The sequence below is a fragment of the Camelina sativa genome, chromosome 7 (assembly GCF_030686135.1).
Source record: "Camelina sativa cultivar CO46 ecotype springtype chromosome 7, ASM3068613v1".
Classification (NCBI taxonomy): domain Eukaryota; kingdom Viridiplantae; phylum Streptophyta; class Magnoliopsida; order Brassicales; family Brassicaceae; genus Camelina; species Camelina sativa.
The window spans coordinates 21,844,638-21,859,605 of record NC_141886.1 but is presented as its reverse complement, the minus strand read 5'-3'; the positions used below and the strand labels follow the sequence as shown (position 1 = coordinate 21,859,605).

General features: G+C 35.5%; 4 protein-coding genes and 2 pseudogenes across 7 annotated transcripts; 3 read left to right on the top strand and 3 right to left on the bottom strand.

Annotated features, from left to right (window-relative positions):
* Positions 1-272: 272 nt before the first annotated feature.
* LOC104701580 (cytochrome P450 704B1-like) lies at positions 273-2,522 on the bottom strand. The gene is made up of 6 exons (XM_010417292.3): positions 2,084-2,522; positions 1,779-1,994; positions 1,374-1,679; positions 900-1,289; positions 619-819; positions 273-537 (listed from the first exon to the last, which is right to left on the bottom strand). The coding sequence occupies exons 1-6, from the start codon at positions 2,357-2,359 to the stop codon at positions 358-360; spliced, it is 1,569 nt and encodes a 522-aa protein (XP_010415594.1). The 5' UTR covers positions 2,360-2,522; the 3' UTR covers positions 273-357.
* A 462-nt stretch (positions 2,523-2,984) lies between these two features.
* On the bottom strand, positions 2,985-4,335 carry LOC104701579 (NAC transcription factor 29). Its single transcript, XM_010417291.3, has 3 exons — positions 3,987-4,335; positions 3,612-3,892; positions 2,985-3,535 (listed from the first exon to the last, which is right to left on the bottom strand). The coding sequence occupies exons 1-3, from the start codon at positions 4,150-4,152 to the stop codon at positions 3,164-3,166; spliced, it is 819 nt and encodes a 272-aa protein (XP_010415593.1). The 5' UTR covers positions 4,153-4,335; the 3' UTR covers positions 2,985-3,163.
* Positions 4,336-8,764: 4,429 nt separating this feature from the next.
* LOC104701577 (uncharacterized) lies at positions 8,765-9,986 on the top strand (annotated as a pseudogene). The gene is made up of 3 exons (XR_015562215.1): positions 8,765-8,937; positions 9,336-9,411; positions 9,689-9,986. The product of XR_015562215.1 is annotated as an uncharacterized LOC104701577 (transcript).
* On the top strand, positions 9,922-12,148 carry LOC147941557 (phosphate transporter PHO1 homolog 10-like). 3 transcript variants are annotated; one of them, XM_087459117.1, is made up of 6 exons: positions 9,922-10,473; positions 10,613-11,211; positions 11,297-11,625; positions 11,728-11,776; positions 11,877-11,948; positions 12,028-12,148. In XM_087459117.1, the coding sequence occupies exons 3-6, from the start codon at positions 11,468-11,470 to the stop codon at positions 12,058-12,060; spliced, it is 312 nt and encodes a 103-aa protein (XP_087315243.1). In that variant the 5' UTR covers positions 9,922-10,473; positions 10,613-11,211; positions 11,297-11,467; the 3' UTR covers positions 12,061-12,148. The 3 variants fall into 3 exon arrangements, 1 of the variants encoding a protein (XP_087315243.1); XR_015562213.1 differs by having other exon boundaries at positions 10,119-10,473; XR_015562214.1 differs by having other exon boundaries at positions 10,119-10,473; positions 12,020-12,046.
* A 69-nt stretch (positions 12,149-12,217) lies between these two features.
* LOC104701578 (phosphate transporter PHO1 homolog 10-like) lies at positions 12,218-14,225 on the top strand. The gene is made up of 8 exons (XM_087459118.1): positions 12,218-12,341; positions 12,441-12,699; positions 12,789-12,893; positions 12,987-13,031; positions 13,124-13,273; positions 13,380-13,658; positions 13,748-13,884; positions 13,968-14,225. Exons 1-8 carry the CDS (start codon positions 12,289-12,291, stop codon positions 14,071-14,073), a joined length of 1,134 nt encoding a protein of 377 aa, XP_087315244.1. The 5' UTR covers positions 12,218-12,288; the 3' UTR covers positions 14,074-14,225.
* Positions 14,226-14,324: 99 nt separating this feature from the next.
* Positions 14,325-14,794, bottom strand: LOC104704765 (uncharacterized; annotated as a pseudogene).
* Between the last annotated feature and the right edge of the window lie 174 nt (positions 14,795-14,968).

Genomic DNA, 14,968 nt, shown 5'->3' with positions numbered 1-14,968 from the left:
ATAAGCTAGACTAAATATTTACTAATCAATCAATCATCAACAATGTCCAAAGACAATTGAAAGATCAATAAACATTAATTATAAATCTATTTAGCCACTAATCACTCTAGTCAACAATTAATTTCCAAAAGTAGGGTAAGATCGGATACTATTGTGTTTGAAAGCATATTAACGATGAAGGAACAAAAAAAAAGTGTAGTAGATCCGTAAAATATTACGGATGTCGATTTGAGAATTGTCCCTTTGTCATGATGGCTAGAATAACTGAGTAGTTTGAGAACAAAATAGTTATAATGTCTCTTCTTGCATCATTTTCACATGGATTTTGACTTGTATTAATTGTTTATATATTATTGTCTATGAACGTCTGGTTACAGTAACCTTCAAACCATCCGCCATGGATAAGATCGTCATCATCCTATACTTGACTGGATGATTTGGCACCAAATGGAACTTGTAGAATCTGCAAAGAATCGCCATTGCCATCTTCATTTGAAGATAAGCTGAATCCTTTCCCAAACAGATCCTTGGTCCTGCCTACATTATATATTCACACAATAACTCATTTTTCCATATGTTACAAAATATATCATTAATGTGTTTTGATTAGAATTATACCTGAAAAGCTGTGAACTTGAATGGGGATGCGTTCTGAAAGATTCCATCTTTAAGCCATCGTTCCGGTTTAAACGATGCTGCATCTGATCCCCAATTGTATTCCATACGACCCATTGAGTAAGGTACGTATGTAACCATCCCTCCAGCTTTTACTTTTGTTCCATTTGGTAACATATCATCTTCTAATACTCCTTTAGGGTCCTACAATACTTTTAAAGATCGTATATATATGTATATTTTTGACTGTTGTAGGATCAAAATTTTTATATGGTGAAGTTTACCTGAGGCACTGCAGGGTAGAGACGAAGTGTTTCAGTTAGCACAGCATGCAAGTAGTGAAGTTTTCCTAAGGAATCATAGTTCAGTAGTCCTGCGAATTGCGTTACCCTCTCGTTGAAGGAATCGAAATCCTCTGTTTCGTAATGACGCGATGGTGTGTTAGTAGTCTCTTCTTCTCTTTCTCTTTCGAGTTCTTGTAGCTCTGAGTAGAGCTTCTCAGCAACATGTTCATTCATCATTATCATGTATATAGCCCAAGTGAGAGTTGTTGCTGTTGTATCTCTTCCAGCTATTACAAAGTTGAGGACAATATCTCTTAGGCTTTTCTCAGTTTCTTTGCTATCTGGATCGTCACTTATCTCAATGAACCTCGAGAGTATATCATGCTTGATCTGATTACATGCATAGGATTTTGAGAAAAATGAATGTTACTACTTTGTGACAAGTTCATATTTTGAGTTGTAACAATGTTTTACCTTGTTGTTGTTGTTGTTGGCAGGAGATTTTTGTGCCTCTAATAGCTCTGCTTTCCTCCTCCTTATGACTGAATAGGTGAAATCATTGACCACTTTTATGCTTTTACCAAGCAATGCCTCAGAGCCTATGTTAAGAAACTTTTTCAACTTCCAAAGGGGATCTATGAAACGAAGTGTTACGATAATGTTTGCGGTATCGAAAGCCATAGCAAACCGATTCTCTGGTAACTCTGGAGCTAATGTCCCAATCTCCACACCAAATCCCACTTTACATATGGAGTCTAGAGTCATTCTCATCAACAATTCCTAAAGCCAAAATATCAGAAAAAAAGAGGATAATTAACAATGTAACATGTTCTGTTTACTAAGATTACTAAAGATTTGATTGGATTGATGGATTCTTACTTGCATATCTACTTGTTGGTCTTTGAAAGATGCTTGGGAAAGGATATTGAATAGCTTGAGACTATACTCTTTAAACACTACAGTACTGAAATCTCTTAGATTCTTGGAAGCGAATTCGAAACTCGCGGTTTTCCTCTGTTTCCTCCAAAGCTCTCCATCTGAATTGAAGATACCATCTCCCAAAAGAACTTCCATATATGAATGGTAAGTCTCTCCCTTATCACACAACAAAACATTAATGAAAGATACAGCACAAATATACCATTATATTGATACAAAAAGAGTTATGTTTTTTTTGTTTTCACCTTTGGGTAATTGGAGAAATTGGTTTTGAGGACGTATTCGACATTGATGGGATCTGCTATGTATGTATAGGTGGTGAATGGCATAGGAACCACAACTGTTCTTGAGTTGTAAAGATACTCAACGAGCCAATCATGCATTCGATCAAAATTGGTTAACTGTTCGATCGCTGCTCCAACCAAAGGCCAAGTCTTTGGGCCACTCTTGTTCCTTTGTCCCCATCTGTGCAAGAAGATCCATGATGTCACCATGCAAGCTACAACCAAACACATCGACATTTTTAATTTTACTTCTTTGAATCTGAAAAATTAAGTTCTAAGAAAAATTCATTTATGGAGTTTATTATATCTCTATCTGGTTTTGTTTCTTGATCAGCCAAAGCATATGAGCAATCTACTACTCAACTAACAGTCTTTTTCTTTTTATGCCTTCTTTGACTTCATTTCTTTGGTGTGTTCTTTGTATAAGAACTAGCTAGTCTGGTCTCTTGGTTTCTGTAAACCATGTTTGGTTCACTTAAACCGGTCAAGATTGAAACCAACCAGCAAAAAAGGACCCACATCTAATTAATCTTTAATTTTGATGCAAGTTCCTATCCATTATGTTTGAGACATGCGCAGACTGAATCAAAACTGAGGTTTTAAAAGTACGATGATGACATATATAACATTCGTTATCTAACAAAACGACAACGATAAGTACCCAAAGTGCATTGTATCTGGCGTTGATTCCTCCACACGTCATCGACTTTATCATTCCAAGTTAACGTAATCTTAGTCTCTCATTTCATCATTTTAATAACAACATTTAATAGTACCAAAGTCTTTTGTTTATAGTATTTTCTACATATAAAACAAGAATCTTTTGTTCATTATTAGTTAGTAAATTCATGCTGAAACAGTGTTTTAATTAAACATGGTTTGTATTTCACATTCATATATATGATAAGGAAAAATATATAAAATCGCATTAGGGTCTTTTAGTTATATTTTACAATTTTTCTTGTGTACCCAAAACTAACAAAATATCTACCAAAGTAACATTCAAAGCACATATTCTTTTTAAACTAAAACCCACAATGACTAAAACTTAAACATAGCTTGACGATGATGATTCAAGATCTCGTCTTGGTTAAACTGTAGATCCCCGAACCAACCAGACTCCGAATCAGGTTGATGAAGATGATGATCCAACTGATTAAAATTATCTGTTAAAATGTGAGAGATGGGTCCCATGTAATCCATTTCCAACAAATGAGCCAACGAACACGTTCTTGGAAGTTTCGTCGACGACGTCATCATCGTTATCTCTTCCTCGTTTCTTCTCTCTGCTTCTTCGTCTACAACAACTGTTGCCTCATCCATTAGTACTTCGTCGACGAAACTCTCTTTCTCATCCAGAAGCCTCCCTGCTCCTTTCTTCTTGTATATCCTACACAGTACCCATTCATCTAGCTGCAAAGATAAGAAACATTCTTAACAAATATGTTATGTATGATGAGCTAAAAAAATGTTTTCTCAGGTTACATACCCTCATAGAGCCGTTACGTTTTGTTGATGCTTTACGTGAATCGTGGAGACGATACTCGTGCATGATCCAGTCGGTTTTGATCCCTTTGGGAGGCCTGCCTTTGTAGAAGACGAGAGCTTTCTTGACACCAACGTTACTCGAGCCGCTGTGAATGGCTTTGTCTGTACCGGTAGCTTTCCAATAACCGGAAATAGCAGCCCGGTTTGGTCTGACTCCGTTTGGATACTTTCGTTCTCTAGGGCTGAAGAAGTACCACTCATTTTCTCCAAACTCTGTTTTCTCTGTAAATTTCACAACAAAAATCATATAGGAGAGTTAACATCAACCAAAAACATAAGCATCTAGAATAGAAATAGAGAAGTAACCGGTTCTAACCGGGTAATTGCCATGGATCGAACTTGTAGATATCGACTTCTGGGATGATGGAGACAGGGCATGGTTTGGACATGGTCTGGTTTCGAAGATAGTATACGATGAGTTCTTCGTCGGTAGGATGAAATCTGAAGCCTGGAGGGAGGCTAGAGCTGGAGTTTACTTCCATGATTTTTTTCAGACAGTTTAGAGAACTCTAATGGAACAGGAAACTAGTTTTTGATTTTCTTTTGTGTTTGGTTTTTTTTTTTTTTTTTTTTTTTTTTTTTTTTTTTTAAATGTTTAGAAAGCAGAGAGGGTTGGGGTTTTTATGCTTGAGCTTTTTTGTCGTTTTACTGTGCGTCACTTCTTTGTTATTGGTTGGTACTTAGTACAATTTAAATAATAATTCATTTTGTCCTTTACAATAGTCTAATCTCCTATATTATCCCTATCCTATTGTTTTTTCTAATATTCTAAATTTTGTCAAATGGTCCTCAAACAGCCACGGTTAAAACGAGTTTATTAATAGTTTGAATTAGATGAAAAAAATCAGAGTATTATTCTCCACCTCTAAACATGTGACATAGAAGTTTAATTACTCATAAAGCTTTCATTAAACATTTGTTGTGTGGGGAAATTAAGCGAGAATTATCCGGTAATATAGAAAATAGCTTTTGTTTGTGGGAATCTTAAAGGGGTCTTAGTAAGACATATAATTGAGTTTGAGTGTGCTTGACCACTGATTTGTTTGGATGCATTGCATGGCTTTAGTATTAGTATTTAGGTGAATCTCCATTTCAAGCAGAAGTATATACTTTGTCCTATTTCTCAAAAATATTCGTTCTTTCGTTTCGCTATTATTGCTTGCTTTGCTCCTATCTTTGTCTACTCCTATCCATTTATCCAAAATGTAAGCCCAACTATCAAAAGTCATATGCAACACTATCATCTACACGATATAGTTTACGTTACATGACAAAATATATCCATCATTATCAATAACTTTATATTGCATTACTTATATTCCAGTAACTTCTTCATTCTTCAAGTTCATCAGTTTCTTACAAATTAGTGCCATCTAGCCAAATTTAGTTCTTTAATATGATATTTGTTTGTTTCACTCCTGGAAAATCACAGGACGATTAAGGATTTCTTTTAATCGTTTTAAATTCAAAAATAGGCTATAATGTGTTCAATATGAAGGAGATCAGATTTTTGGTTTTTGATTTATAATTTATTTATTGGAGTTAAATTTTAGGATGTTAGGGTTAAGATTTAGATATCAGGGTTTAGTTTACAAAGATTATGATATAAATGCTGTTTTTATATATGTAAATGGATTATTTTCTTAGTTTGATATAAGATGTAGACTAATTTTGTGAACCTCAATAATTCTTACGTAATTTTTCTGTTTCTCTCTAAATTAGTCGCTATAGTTTTATAAAATATCCATTTTGTTAAAAAAAAAAACAAAACTAGTAATTAAGGAGGAGTACTTAAGAATTTGTATTGCAAAAGAAATCGTGTGAAGACCATTCTTTGTCTTAATCTTGGAAGAAACGTGGCATGCTATAAGGTGTGGGGGGTCCGATTTTTTTGGCTCCTGATGACGTATATCGTTTTCACATAAAAAGTCATTGAGGATAAGGATTGTGGAGGGTATACAACCACGCGCCACCGTGGATTTCTGATTAAACAAATACTTAGTTTGTCACTAATTACGCATGTTCTTATCTAATAGTGTCATTACCGTTTCCTAATTGGGTGATTAAATCTTTCTTTACTATATTTTGTCAAAAACTCCCACAAGCTCTGTTCAGATTGGATACAAGTTTCTTGAAAAAGGTGTTGTAACGAAGATGCGAAGGAACGTTTTAGCTTAAAGTGGGAAAGAGGATAAAATTAAAAAAACAAGTTCATGACCATCATCACGATCGAATTAATTTAATTTAATGAGTTTAAGTTATAACTTGGTATTATTATTAGATGTTCATTCTGGTTAATTCATGATTTTTGATAAGAAATATGAGTTACCGAATATTTGATAAACAGTGACGCATTTTCTACAAAATTTCAAGAAACTAGCTACTTTGTTAATGGATGATGAAAAATTCCATTCTCACAAATTAACCCAAAAGCTATGTTTACATGCAAGTGTACTTATATCATTACTATATTTCCAATGGCACACGAATCATTTATTCAATACATTAACCAAGCAAGTCATTTACTTACTATATAGGGTATGGGACAAAAAGGATGGGATTAAAAGATAGGAAGATTAGGATGAGATGACGCAAACGCTCTATAGCATTTTTAAAGAACCAATTAAAAATGAGTGACGATGATTAATCAAATCGTCATCTTAATCTCTAGCATCTTTGCATAGCTATAGGGAGGATACCATTTATTTATGTTAGTTATAGTCTTATAGAGATCGACCTCACACACATGCTTTACTAAATTCTTTTTATATATATCCACGTGAAAAAAAGAAAAAAAAAAGCAAGTCCTAGTTCTCGATACGTATAGATTGAAAGTTTGATGACCGTAACTAAAAGGAAAAACGATTTGTATCATTCTAGAAAGTTCCACAACTCCACAGAATCTAATGTTTAGTGTTGGTGGTTTAGTATTGGTTTAAGTCATAAACCAATAAATCCAACGTTTGTGTGTTATGAAGTTTCGAACTTTTATATTAGGAGGATACTGTACTATAATTTCTGGTTTGTGTGTACCAATATCGAGGTTTGAATTTTGTGGAGTTGTGGTGCTACATGAAACTTCCAAGGGGATGGATACATATCGTTTTTACTAACTAAAATAAAGTATTTTTTTCTTAACGATTTAAGATTTCTTTTTTCAAGTATTTACCTGGTTTTTAAATATGGTTGTCTATTTCCAAATTTTCAAACCTTCTTCACTAAGATTTATTATTAGTAACTTTGAATTTTATGATAATTACTGAATCTAATGTAAATAAAATAAGCTTCCAAAGTTTAGAATTTGTCTTTTAATTTTCTAGAAAAAATGGAAAAAAAAAAGTGCTAAAATAGAAATAATATTATTTTGACTAAATTTTAAAATTTTCAGTTTGATCTAAATAGACGTTGTTTTTGTTTATATATGTTTACGCAAAATCTACTTTAGGATAATTTTACAATTGATTAACAGTGTTGAGAGGTTTGCATGATTTCACGTAAATTGTTAACTTCCTGTTTAATGTTTATATTATTTTCTAGTTGAAATATGATTCAAACATATTTTCTTTATTCCAACATAGTTGAACTGTGAAAATATGAAAAAAATCCAATTTTCGAAAATATAACGGATAAAAACAATAAATGTATAACAAAAAACTGCAAAATATGAGAATTAATGGTTGAAATTTAGTTATTTACAATGAAGCTGATGAAGATTAAATTTCTAAGGTATGTTTTCGTGGAAAATTTACGATAATCTACGAGTCAATTTAGTCCTGGGTATTCGGGTTTCCGAACTCGATCGGGTTCGGATTTTTGGGTTTAGACATATAAAACCCGTTCGGGTTTTTTATACTATCATGTCGAGTTCGAATATTACTCATTCGGGTTTGGGTAATTCGGGTACACCCGAACTCAAACAAACCATAAACAAAAAAAAACTAATTTTTACTTTTTATATAAATTTTAGAACACATATACTCTTAAATGCTCTAGATACTGGGTTCAAATCCCTCTAATTAGTTCGGGTTCGGGTTCAGAGTAATATGCCCAGCAGCCCAGGGATCATCCCTCCGCCTCGCAGTCGTCACCTTACAGCCTCCGGAGACTTTTACACACCAACAGTGCCGGTTCTGACCTAAAGCTCATGAAGCAAGGGCTTTAGACGCCAAATATTTTAAGTATTTTAGGGGCAATAAATTTTAAATGTTCCTTTGGTGTAGTGGTTTCTTTTGTTTGATTTTCAGTCAGTTGTATTGGGTTCAAACCAGCCCCACGTTAAATACAACCGATCTTTTTCCCTATTTTGTCTAATCCAAAATATTCTTTTTATCTACATTTCCTTATATTAATTATACTAATGAACTAAATAATAATTAAAACAGCAATTGAACTAGTGAATAAAAAAATCTCTGTCTTTCCTTTTGGCCGTTCCTCTTCTTCTTCCAATATTATTGTCAATCTCTGCTTTCTCCCGCATGTATGTTTTCTTTTTCTTCTACAATCCTACGTTTTCTCTGTTTTCTTAAGTTTTTTTCTTTCTTCTTCAAAAAGAAAAAAACTTTGTAAGCAAAACGTCAGTCAAACTTATTATACGGTGGATTCACAAATTCTCGCACAATTCTTACTTAAATGTAATTTGCTAATCAGTCAAATATTCTAATTTACTTAAATGTAATCAGTCAAATATTCTAATTTGCTACAATTTAAAACTTAAATGTAATTCAAATATCAAAGTGGTTATACTAAATTTTCTATATAATCTCTGTAGATTGCTTACTACACTAACTATTTGTCTACTTGATGATGTGTTGTTTGCTTACTACACTTACTACACTAACTATTTGTCTACTTGTTTCGTGGATTGTTTGTGTTTTTGGTGTATTATTTTATACTGAAATTTCATTTTTAAAGTTTAGAAAAAAAATTAGTTGGGATTAAGAAAAAATTAATTGGGATTAAGGGCATCATTTTCCGGTTCTGCTTTACGCGTCGTAGACCTTCGGGCCGGCCCTGCACACCAATGTCGTTGAGACTAACGGCCGTAAAACGCGCCGTCGTTGAATCCCGGCGCATGCTAGAATACCGAAGCTTCAGTTACATTTTGAACGGCGTCATCAATCGCCCTACCGATTCACCGCCGCTTGTTTTACCGGAATTTATCAGGATCTGTCAGATTCTTCCATTGTTGACGAAAATTTCAGTTTCGGTTTCCCGAGTTTCTCTTTCGGTGGATCCATGGAGCTAATGGCTCTGTGCCTAAGAAGAAGGTATAATTGTTTTTTCAGCATTTCCCATTTAAAACTGCGAATTTTGCAAATTTGAGAGTTTTGGGGTTTTAAAGTGTTTGCTGCATTTGGGGATTTGCTCTGTTAGCATAGAGTTTCTTTCTAGGGTTTTAGGGAGGTTCAGTATTGGCAAAAGTTTCGATCTTGAGACGATAAAAAAAATCTTTTGACTTCAATAGGCAAGAGAACCAAATGCCATTTGTCTCTTTGGCTGTATATTTTGGCAATATCTCTGCTCCTAATTATTTTTTGAGATGTGTTAAAAATGGAATACGATTGGCTTTGTTTAGGCTCAAAATCGTCGATTTTATCTTAGGACAGAACTTTGCTTGTGAATGATTTGGTTTAACAGTAGCTTTTGGACTTCGTGAAACATACAGATTTCTAAACACAAGAGGGGGATAAGAAATGGACCAAAGGCCCTTTTAAACCTACTCCCGTGATCATCCGTTGCAGGTTTCAGATCATTCTCTGTTACGTTTTTGATATCTCTTAATTTTGTTTCATTGGTTTAAGTTTTTGTATTCAATCTGGCTTTTGAGAGTCAAAGAAGGCTTTCTAATTCAAATCCAATTCGGTAGCAAATGGGACTAACCGTCTTTGATAGAAGAGCTTGTTGTGTTAATTTTTTCTGTAAAAAATCTAGGACTGCTTCTTGAAACAACTTGGTGTCACCATTTTTCCATTCTTGGTATCACCACCGTTATGTGCATGACACTGCTGTTTGTTTCAGGAGTTGTGGGCGAGTTAAGCTGCCACATTTCTATTGCTGCAGCGGTGAGCGGTCAATTCCTTGATGAGCATAGCAATTCAAACAACTGATCCGTAGTTACCATATGAACAGCCTTTGCTAAACTTGGACCAAGTCTTCTCTGTTTTGGCATATCATTTGGATTCCGAAAAATCAAAATACTGTTATGTTATAAGTACACTTGCTTAGAGATTAGGACCATTTAAGAAGGTTTTGCACAAGTAATTTAGAGGATTTGCAAATTGCAATTTATAAATGCAGTTGTGAAGTAAATTGTATTTTGATTGGTGTAAAGCCTTATAGAAGTCTCCTCCACTGCCAAGTTACGCGGTTTCACTGCCACACTGAAGCTTACGTAGCAACACGTGTCATGCTCTGGTGGGCTAATAAATTGGTCAACCCGTATCTATTCTTTTTTTTTTTTTTTTTTTTTGGTCAACACCCGTATCTATTCTATGATTTGCTTTTGCTTCCTTCCATCAGTTTCGGCCGCAACAGATTCAACACGCATTCCATTTATCGTTCGGCACGTGGCAGTCACAGAAGAATCCAACGGCTGTGGAATAAGGAGGAACAAGTTCTAATACAAGGCACCGCAAAAATACTGTAGTGTCAGTCGGCGAGACCTAAAGAGTTAAGGCGTTTCGAATTACCGACGTCTCCTCTCCCTTCGTCTTCTTCCTTCTCCCTCGTTAATGGCGGAAAAATCGAAATTGCAGAGAAGCTTCTATCATTGACCTTAGTCTTAACGTTTCTTCCTGATCAAGGTACCTATCAAACACCATGAATGTACTCAGTTAGAACGAATCTTAGTTGTTCAAATGGATCCTGAATCTGTAATTTAGTGTCATAGATTTAACCGATTCTGTAATGTTGTTCTTGTTCTCTTCATGATGTTTGTGATAGGCTGATAGAGTTTTGTTGAATTGAGGATACACAAAAAAAGATGAAGTTCGGGAAAATATTTAAGAAGCAAATGGTGCCAGAGTGGGTTGAAGCTTATATGGACTACAATGGTATGAAGAGGATTCTAAAAGAAATACGTAGCTACAAGCACAGTAAGCTGACTAGAGCAGCGTCGAGAGTTTCGCGGCAGGCGGAAGCTTTGCACCGTTCGTTTAGTGGTTTGTCGTTTCATCCTAGGCACAGTGAACAACATGCTGGGGACATTGAGGACCAAGTCATTAAAGTTGATACGGTGCAGCAAGATGATGATTCTCGTCAATTCTACAAGACAAAGTTTCTAAAGAATTCTGAAGAAGGTGGAGAGTTTGAAGAATCTTTCTTCAAGAAGCTTGATGAGAATCTTAACAAAGTTAACAAGTTTTACCGGGATAAAGTTGAGGAAGTGCTGGAGGAAGCGGCTTTGCTAGATAAACAAATGGATGCATTGATTGCGTTACGGGTCAAAGTGCAAAAGCCTGATGCAGATAACCTGAATTTGGAGAAGTATCCTTCTGATAAGGTCGTTGTAGATACATCTGATAGCTCAACGAGAACACCGGGTAAGCATATATGACAATCATGAGAAACATCTTATGCTCAGATAATTTTCTAATCGGTTTACTGAATTCTTGATATATTTTGCAGGAACTGCGAACAAAGATATGGTACACGGTATGGAAAAAACCTAACATTCCAGAAGAAGAGGCCACACATATTGCGGCTGATATTGTCCCGGTTTCTCATACTGATGGGAATGAAGAGGGAACCAGTAATGGTGAAAAGCAGGATCTCTGTGAAATACTAGAGCGTGTGAAGATGAATGATGCGCTTGATTCTCCTATTTCTACATTGAAAGGAGTTTTTGGAGATTCTAATGAACCAATCTCCAAGAAAGGATTGAAAAAAGCAGAAGAACAGTTGAGGCTTGTTTTTAGTGAGTTCTATCAGAAACTCCGTCGTCTGAAGGAATACAGGTGAGTGAGGAGAAAGGTTTAGCCAAAGTTTAATCTCCCATGTAATTTTTCTTTTGTCCTTCTATTCTACTGATTTGTCTATGTTTGTGTAATTTGTATCAGTTTCATGAATCTTCTGGCATTTTCCCAAATCATGAAGAAGTATGAGAAGGTTAGATACAAAAAGCTTCTTCTATGTTACAGATTCTTTACTGTAGAGCAATATGGATGCATGAACAATGGCATCATGAGATGTGTTGGTTAATTTGTAGATTGCTTCGAGGAATGCATCCAGGAACTACATGAAAATTGTGGATAATTCATTGATTGGGAGTTCTGATGAGGTTTGTGGAGTATTTTAGACATTAGAATCACATTTCCATTATGTTTGTCTGCTCACTGTATCCTAATTTAGGTTAACAGACTCCTGGAGAGAGTAGAGGTAACTTTCGTTAAGCACTTTTCAAGCGGTAATCGAAGAGAAGGCATGAAGTCTCTAAGGCCAAAAGTTAAAAGAGAAAGGCACAGAGTTACATACTTCTCTGTAAGGGAATTTGAAAATCAGATTCCAAAGATTTTACAATTTCACTTATACTTGTTCTTCACTTTCCCACAGGTTTCTTTTCTGGTTGCTCAATTGCACTAGTTGTTGCTGTTGTTTTCAAGATAGAAAGTAGAAAAATCATGGACAAGGACTATGGTACTGAATACATGGCGAATATTATCCCTCTTTACAGGCAATTGTTCTACTCACTGACTCAGAACATGTGCTCATAAAAATTAGTATAAACAGTTCTTTCTTGTCTCACACTGACAAAACATTGCATGTCCTGCAGCTTATTTGGATTCATCATTCTTCATATGCTCATGTACTCAGCGAATATTTACTTCTGGAGGCTTTATAGAGTCAACTATACATTCATCTTCGGTTTCAAGCAGGGAACAGAGTTGGGTGACAGAGATGTTTTCCTGATAAGCACTGGTCTTGCGGTGCTTGCTTTCGTCTGTTTCCTGCTAAATTTGCAGCTTGATGTGGACTGGAAGTTGAAAGATCATAAGACACTCCCTGAAGTTATTCCTTTGTGTTTGGTCGCTGTAAGATAATATTTCAGTGTTTACATTATGTGCAACCGTTTAGTATCAGATGGACTATGTCAGGCTTAAACAACCCTTTTTGCTTGCAGGTTGTGCTTTCCATACTTTTCTGTCCTTTCAACATCATATACCGCTCAAGTCGATTGTTCTTCATTCGAGCACTGCTTCACTGTATTTGTGCTCCTCTCTTCGAGGTGATTGTAATATATATATATATATATATGTACCAGTCGCTAAAACTAAGTACAGCAAAGATCTCATATTCATATTTTTTTTCTTAATCACAGGTTACACTTCCAGATTTTTTCTTGGCAGACCACCTAACCAGTCAGGTGTTATTTTCTTATACTTGCATTACTCTTTGTGTTGACAATACATATAACTCGAAATGATAGGCTGTTGTTGTTTCTTTTGGTAAGTTCAGATACAAGCCATAAGGAGCTTTGAGCTATTCATTTGCTACTATGGCTTAGGAGAATATTTGCAGAGACAAAACAAGTGTCATAGTCATGGTGTTTACAATGCCTTCTACTTTGTCGTTGCTGTTATACCCTACTGGCTTCGCTTTCTCCAGGTATCACACAACTCAATCTCTTCTTATTTTGTTACTGCCTTAACGGATTCTATATGACTATATCACATCCAAATCTTTAACTTACATGTATCACTTTTTTTTGCAGTGCATACGCAGATTATGTGAAGAAAAAGAATCCGTACATGGATACAATGCGTTGAAATATATGTTGACAATCATTGCAGTCATCATAAGAACAGCATATGAACTGAAAAAGGGACGCAATTGGATGATTTTGGCTCTTGTAAGCTCAGGTGTAGCGACAGGGATGAACACATTCTGGGACATTGTGATAGACTGGGGACTCCTTCGTAGGCATTCCCAGAATCCATACCTAAGGGATAAACTTCTTGTCCCTCACAAAAGCGTCTATTTCGCAGCCATGGTAAGTACTAAGTAACATTACAACATCAGCAAATATCCAAGTGGTAAAGAGTAAAGACTCTGATTGAATAAAGAATTTGATTTTGACAGGTAGTGAATGTGATTCTAAGAGTAGCATGGATGCAGCTAGTGCTAGAGTTCAACTTGAAGTCGCTTCACAAAATCGCAGTAACAAGCATTATTTCATGTTTAGAGATTGTTCGTCGGGGAATATGGAGCTTCTTCAGGTATGTACACTTTTCTGTTTATATAAAAGGGTCCAACTTCTTATGAATGAATGATTAGTATAATGTGAAGTTGAACTTTTCAGGTTGGAGAATGAGCACTTGAAGAATGTGGGCAAATACAGAGCCTTCAAGTCAGTTCCACATCCTTTCCATTACTACGACGACGAAGACGCTGACAAAGACGACTGACCCATCCTAAGAAGTTAATAACACACTCTCTTTTTTTTTTTTTTATCTCTAATTGTCTGATATGATGATTCACTAAAACAACAAAGATAATAGCCTTAATAGGAACAGTTTGTGTTTTTTTTTTCTACGATCAATTCAAAAAGACTTGTACATGATTAGAAAGGAGAAAATAGAGAGATCAAACGTAGCTTACAATTACATTGTTTAAAACTTTGAACTGATATGTTTAACATTGAGTAGAATAATAGAGACTAAAACTGTACTTGAAAAAATAAACTTAAAAGAAGATTTATAGATTCAGTCGATGATATTAGAAAAATCCAGAACGGAGATCATACGCGCTTCTCCTATCTTCGTCCATCAACTCAGCCACACCGATTCTAACCAGATCATAAACCCTCAAAACAGCCTTGAAAACCCCAGTCTCTCCGTCCAACACCTCAATTATCTCCCCGCACCGCCTCTCGATTGCGTCCGCCACATACTTTGAAGATCTGCGTCTGTTGATTCCCAACACAACGTACCAGTCAGGCTCCCCTGCGACCGTGCGATTGTTAGCTGCTGCGAAAAGGATTCTATAAGCGGTGACGTGCGCGTAAGGTTGAGGAGCATCAGGATTCGCTTTACAGACTGAGACAGCGCATCGTAACGCATGTTCTAGGTTTCCTCTCTCAAAGTTCTCTTCACAGTAACGAAGAAGCTCGTCAATCTTGTTCGACATTCTCATCATTATCACTTGCGACTCTTGTAACTCAGTTTTAGAAACTAACTCCAAAGTTAAGTAAAAGGGAGTGTATATATTCTCATTCGTTGTTTAATTTCCTTTTTCATGTTCTAGCCCTAAGAAAAGAAAAGGAAATATTGTTCCTACGTTGAGTCGCAAAGGACCAACATA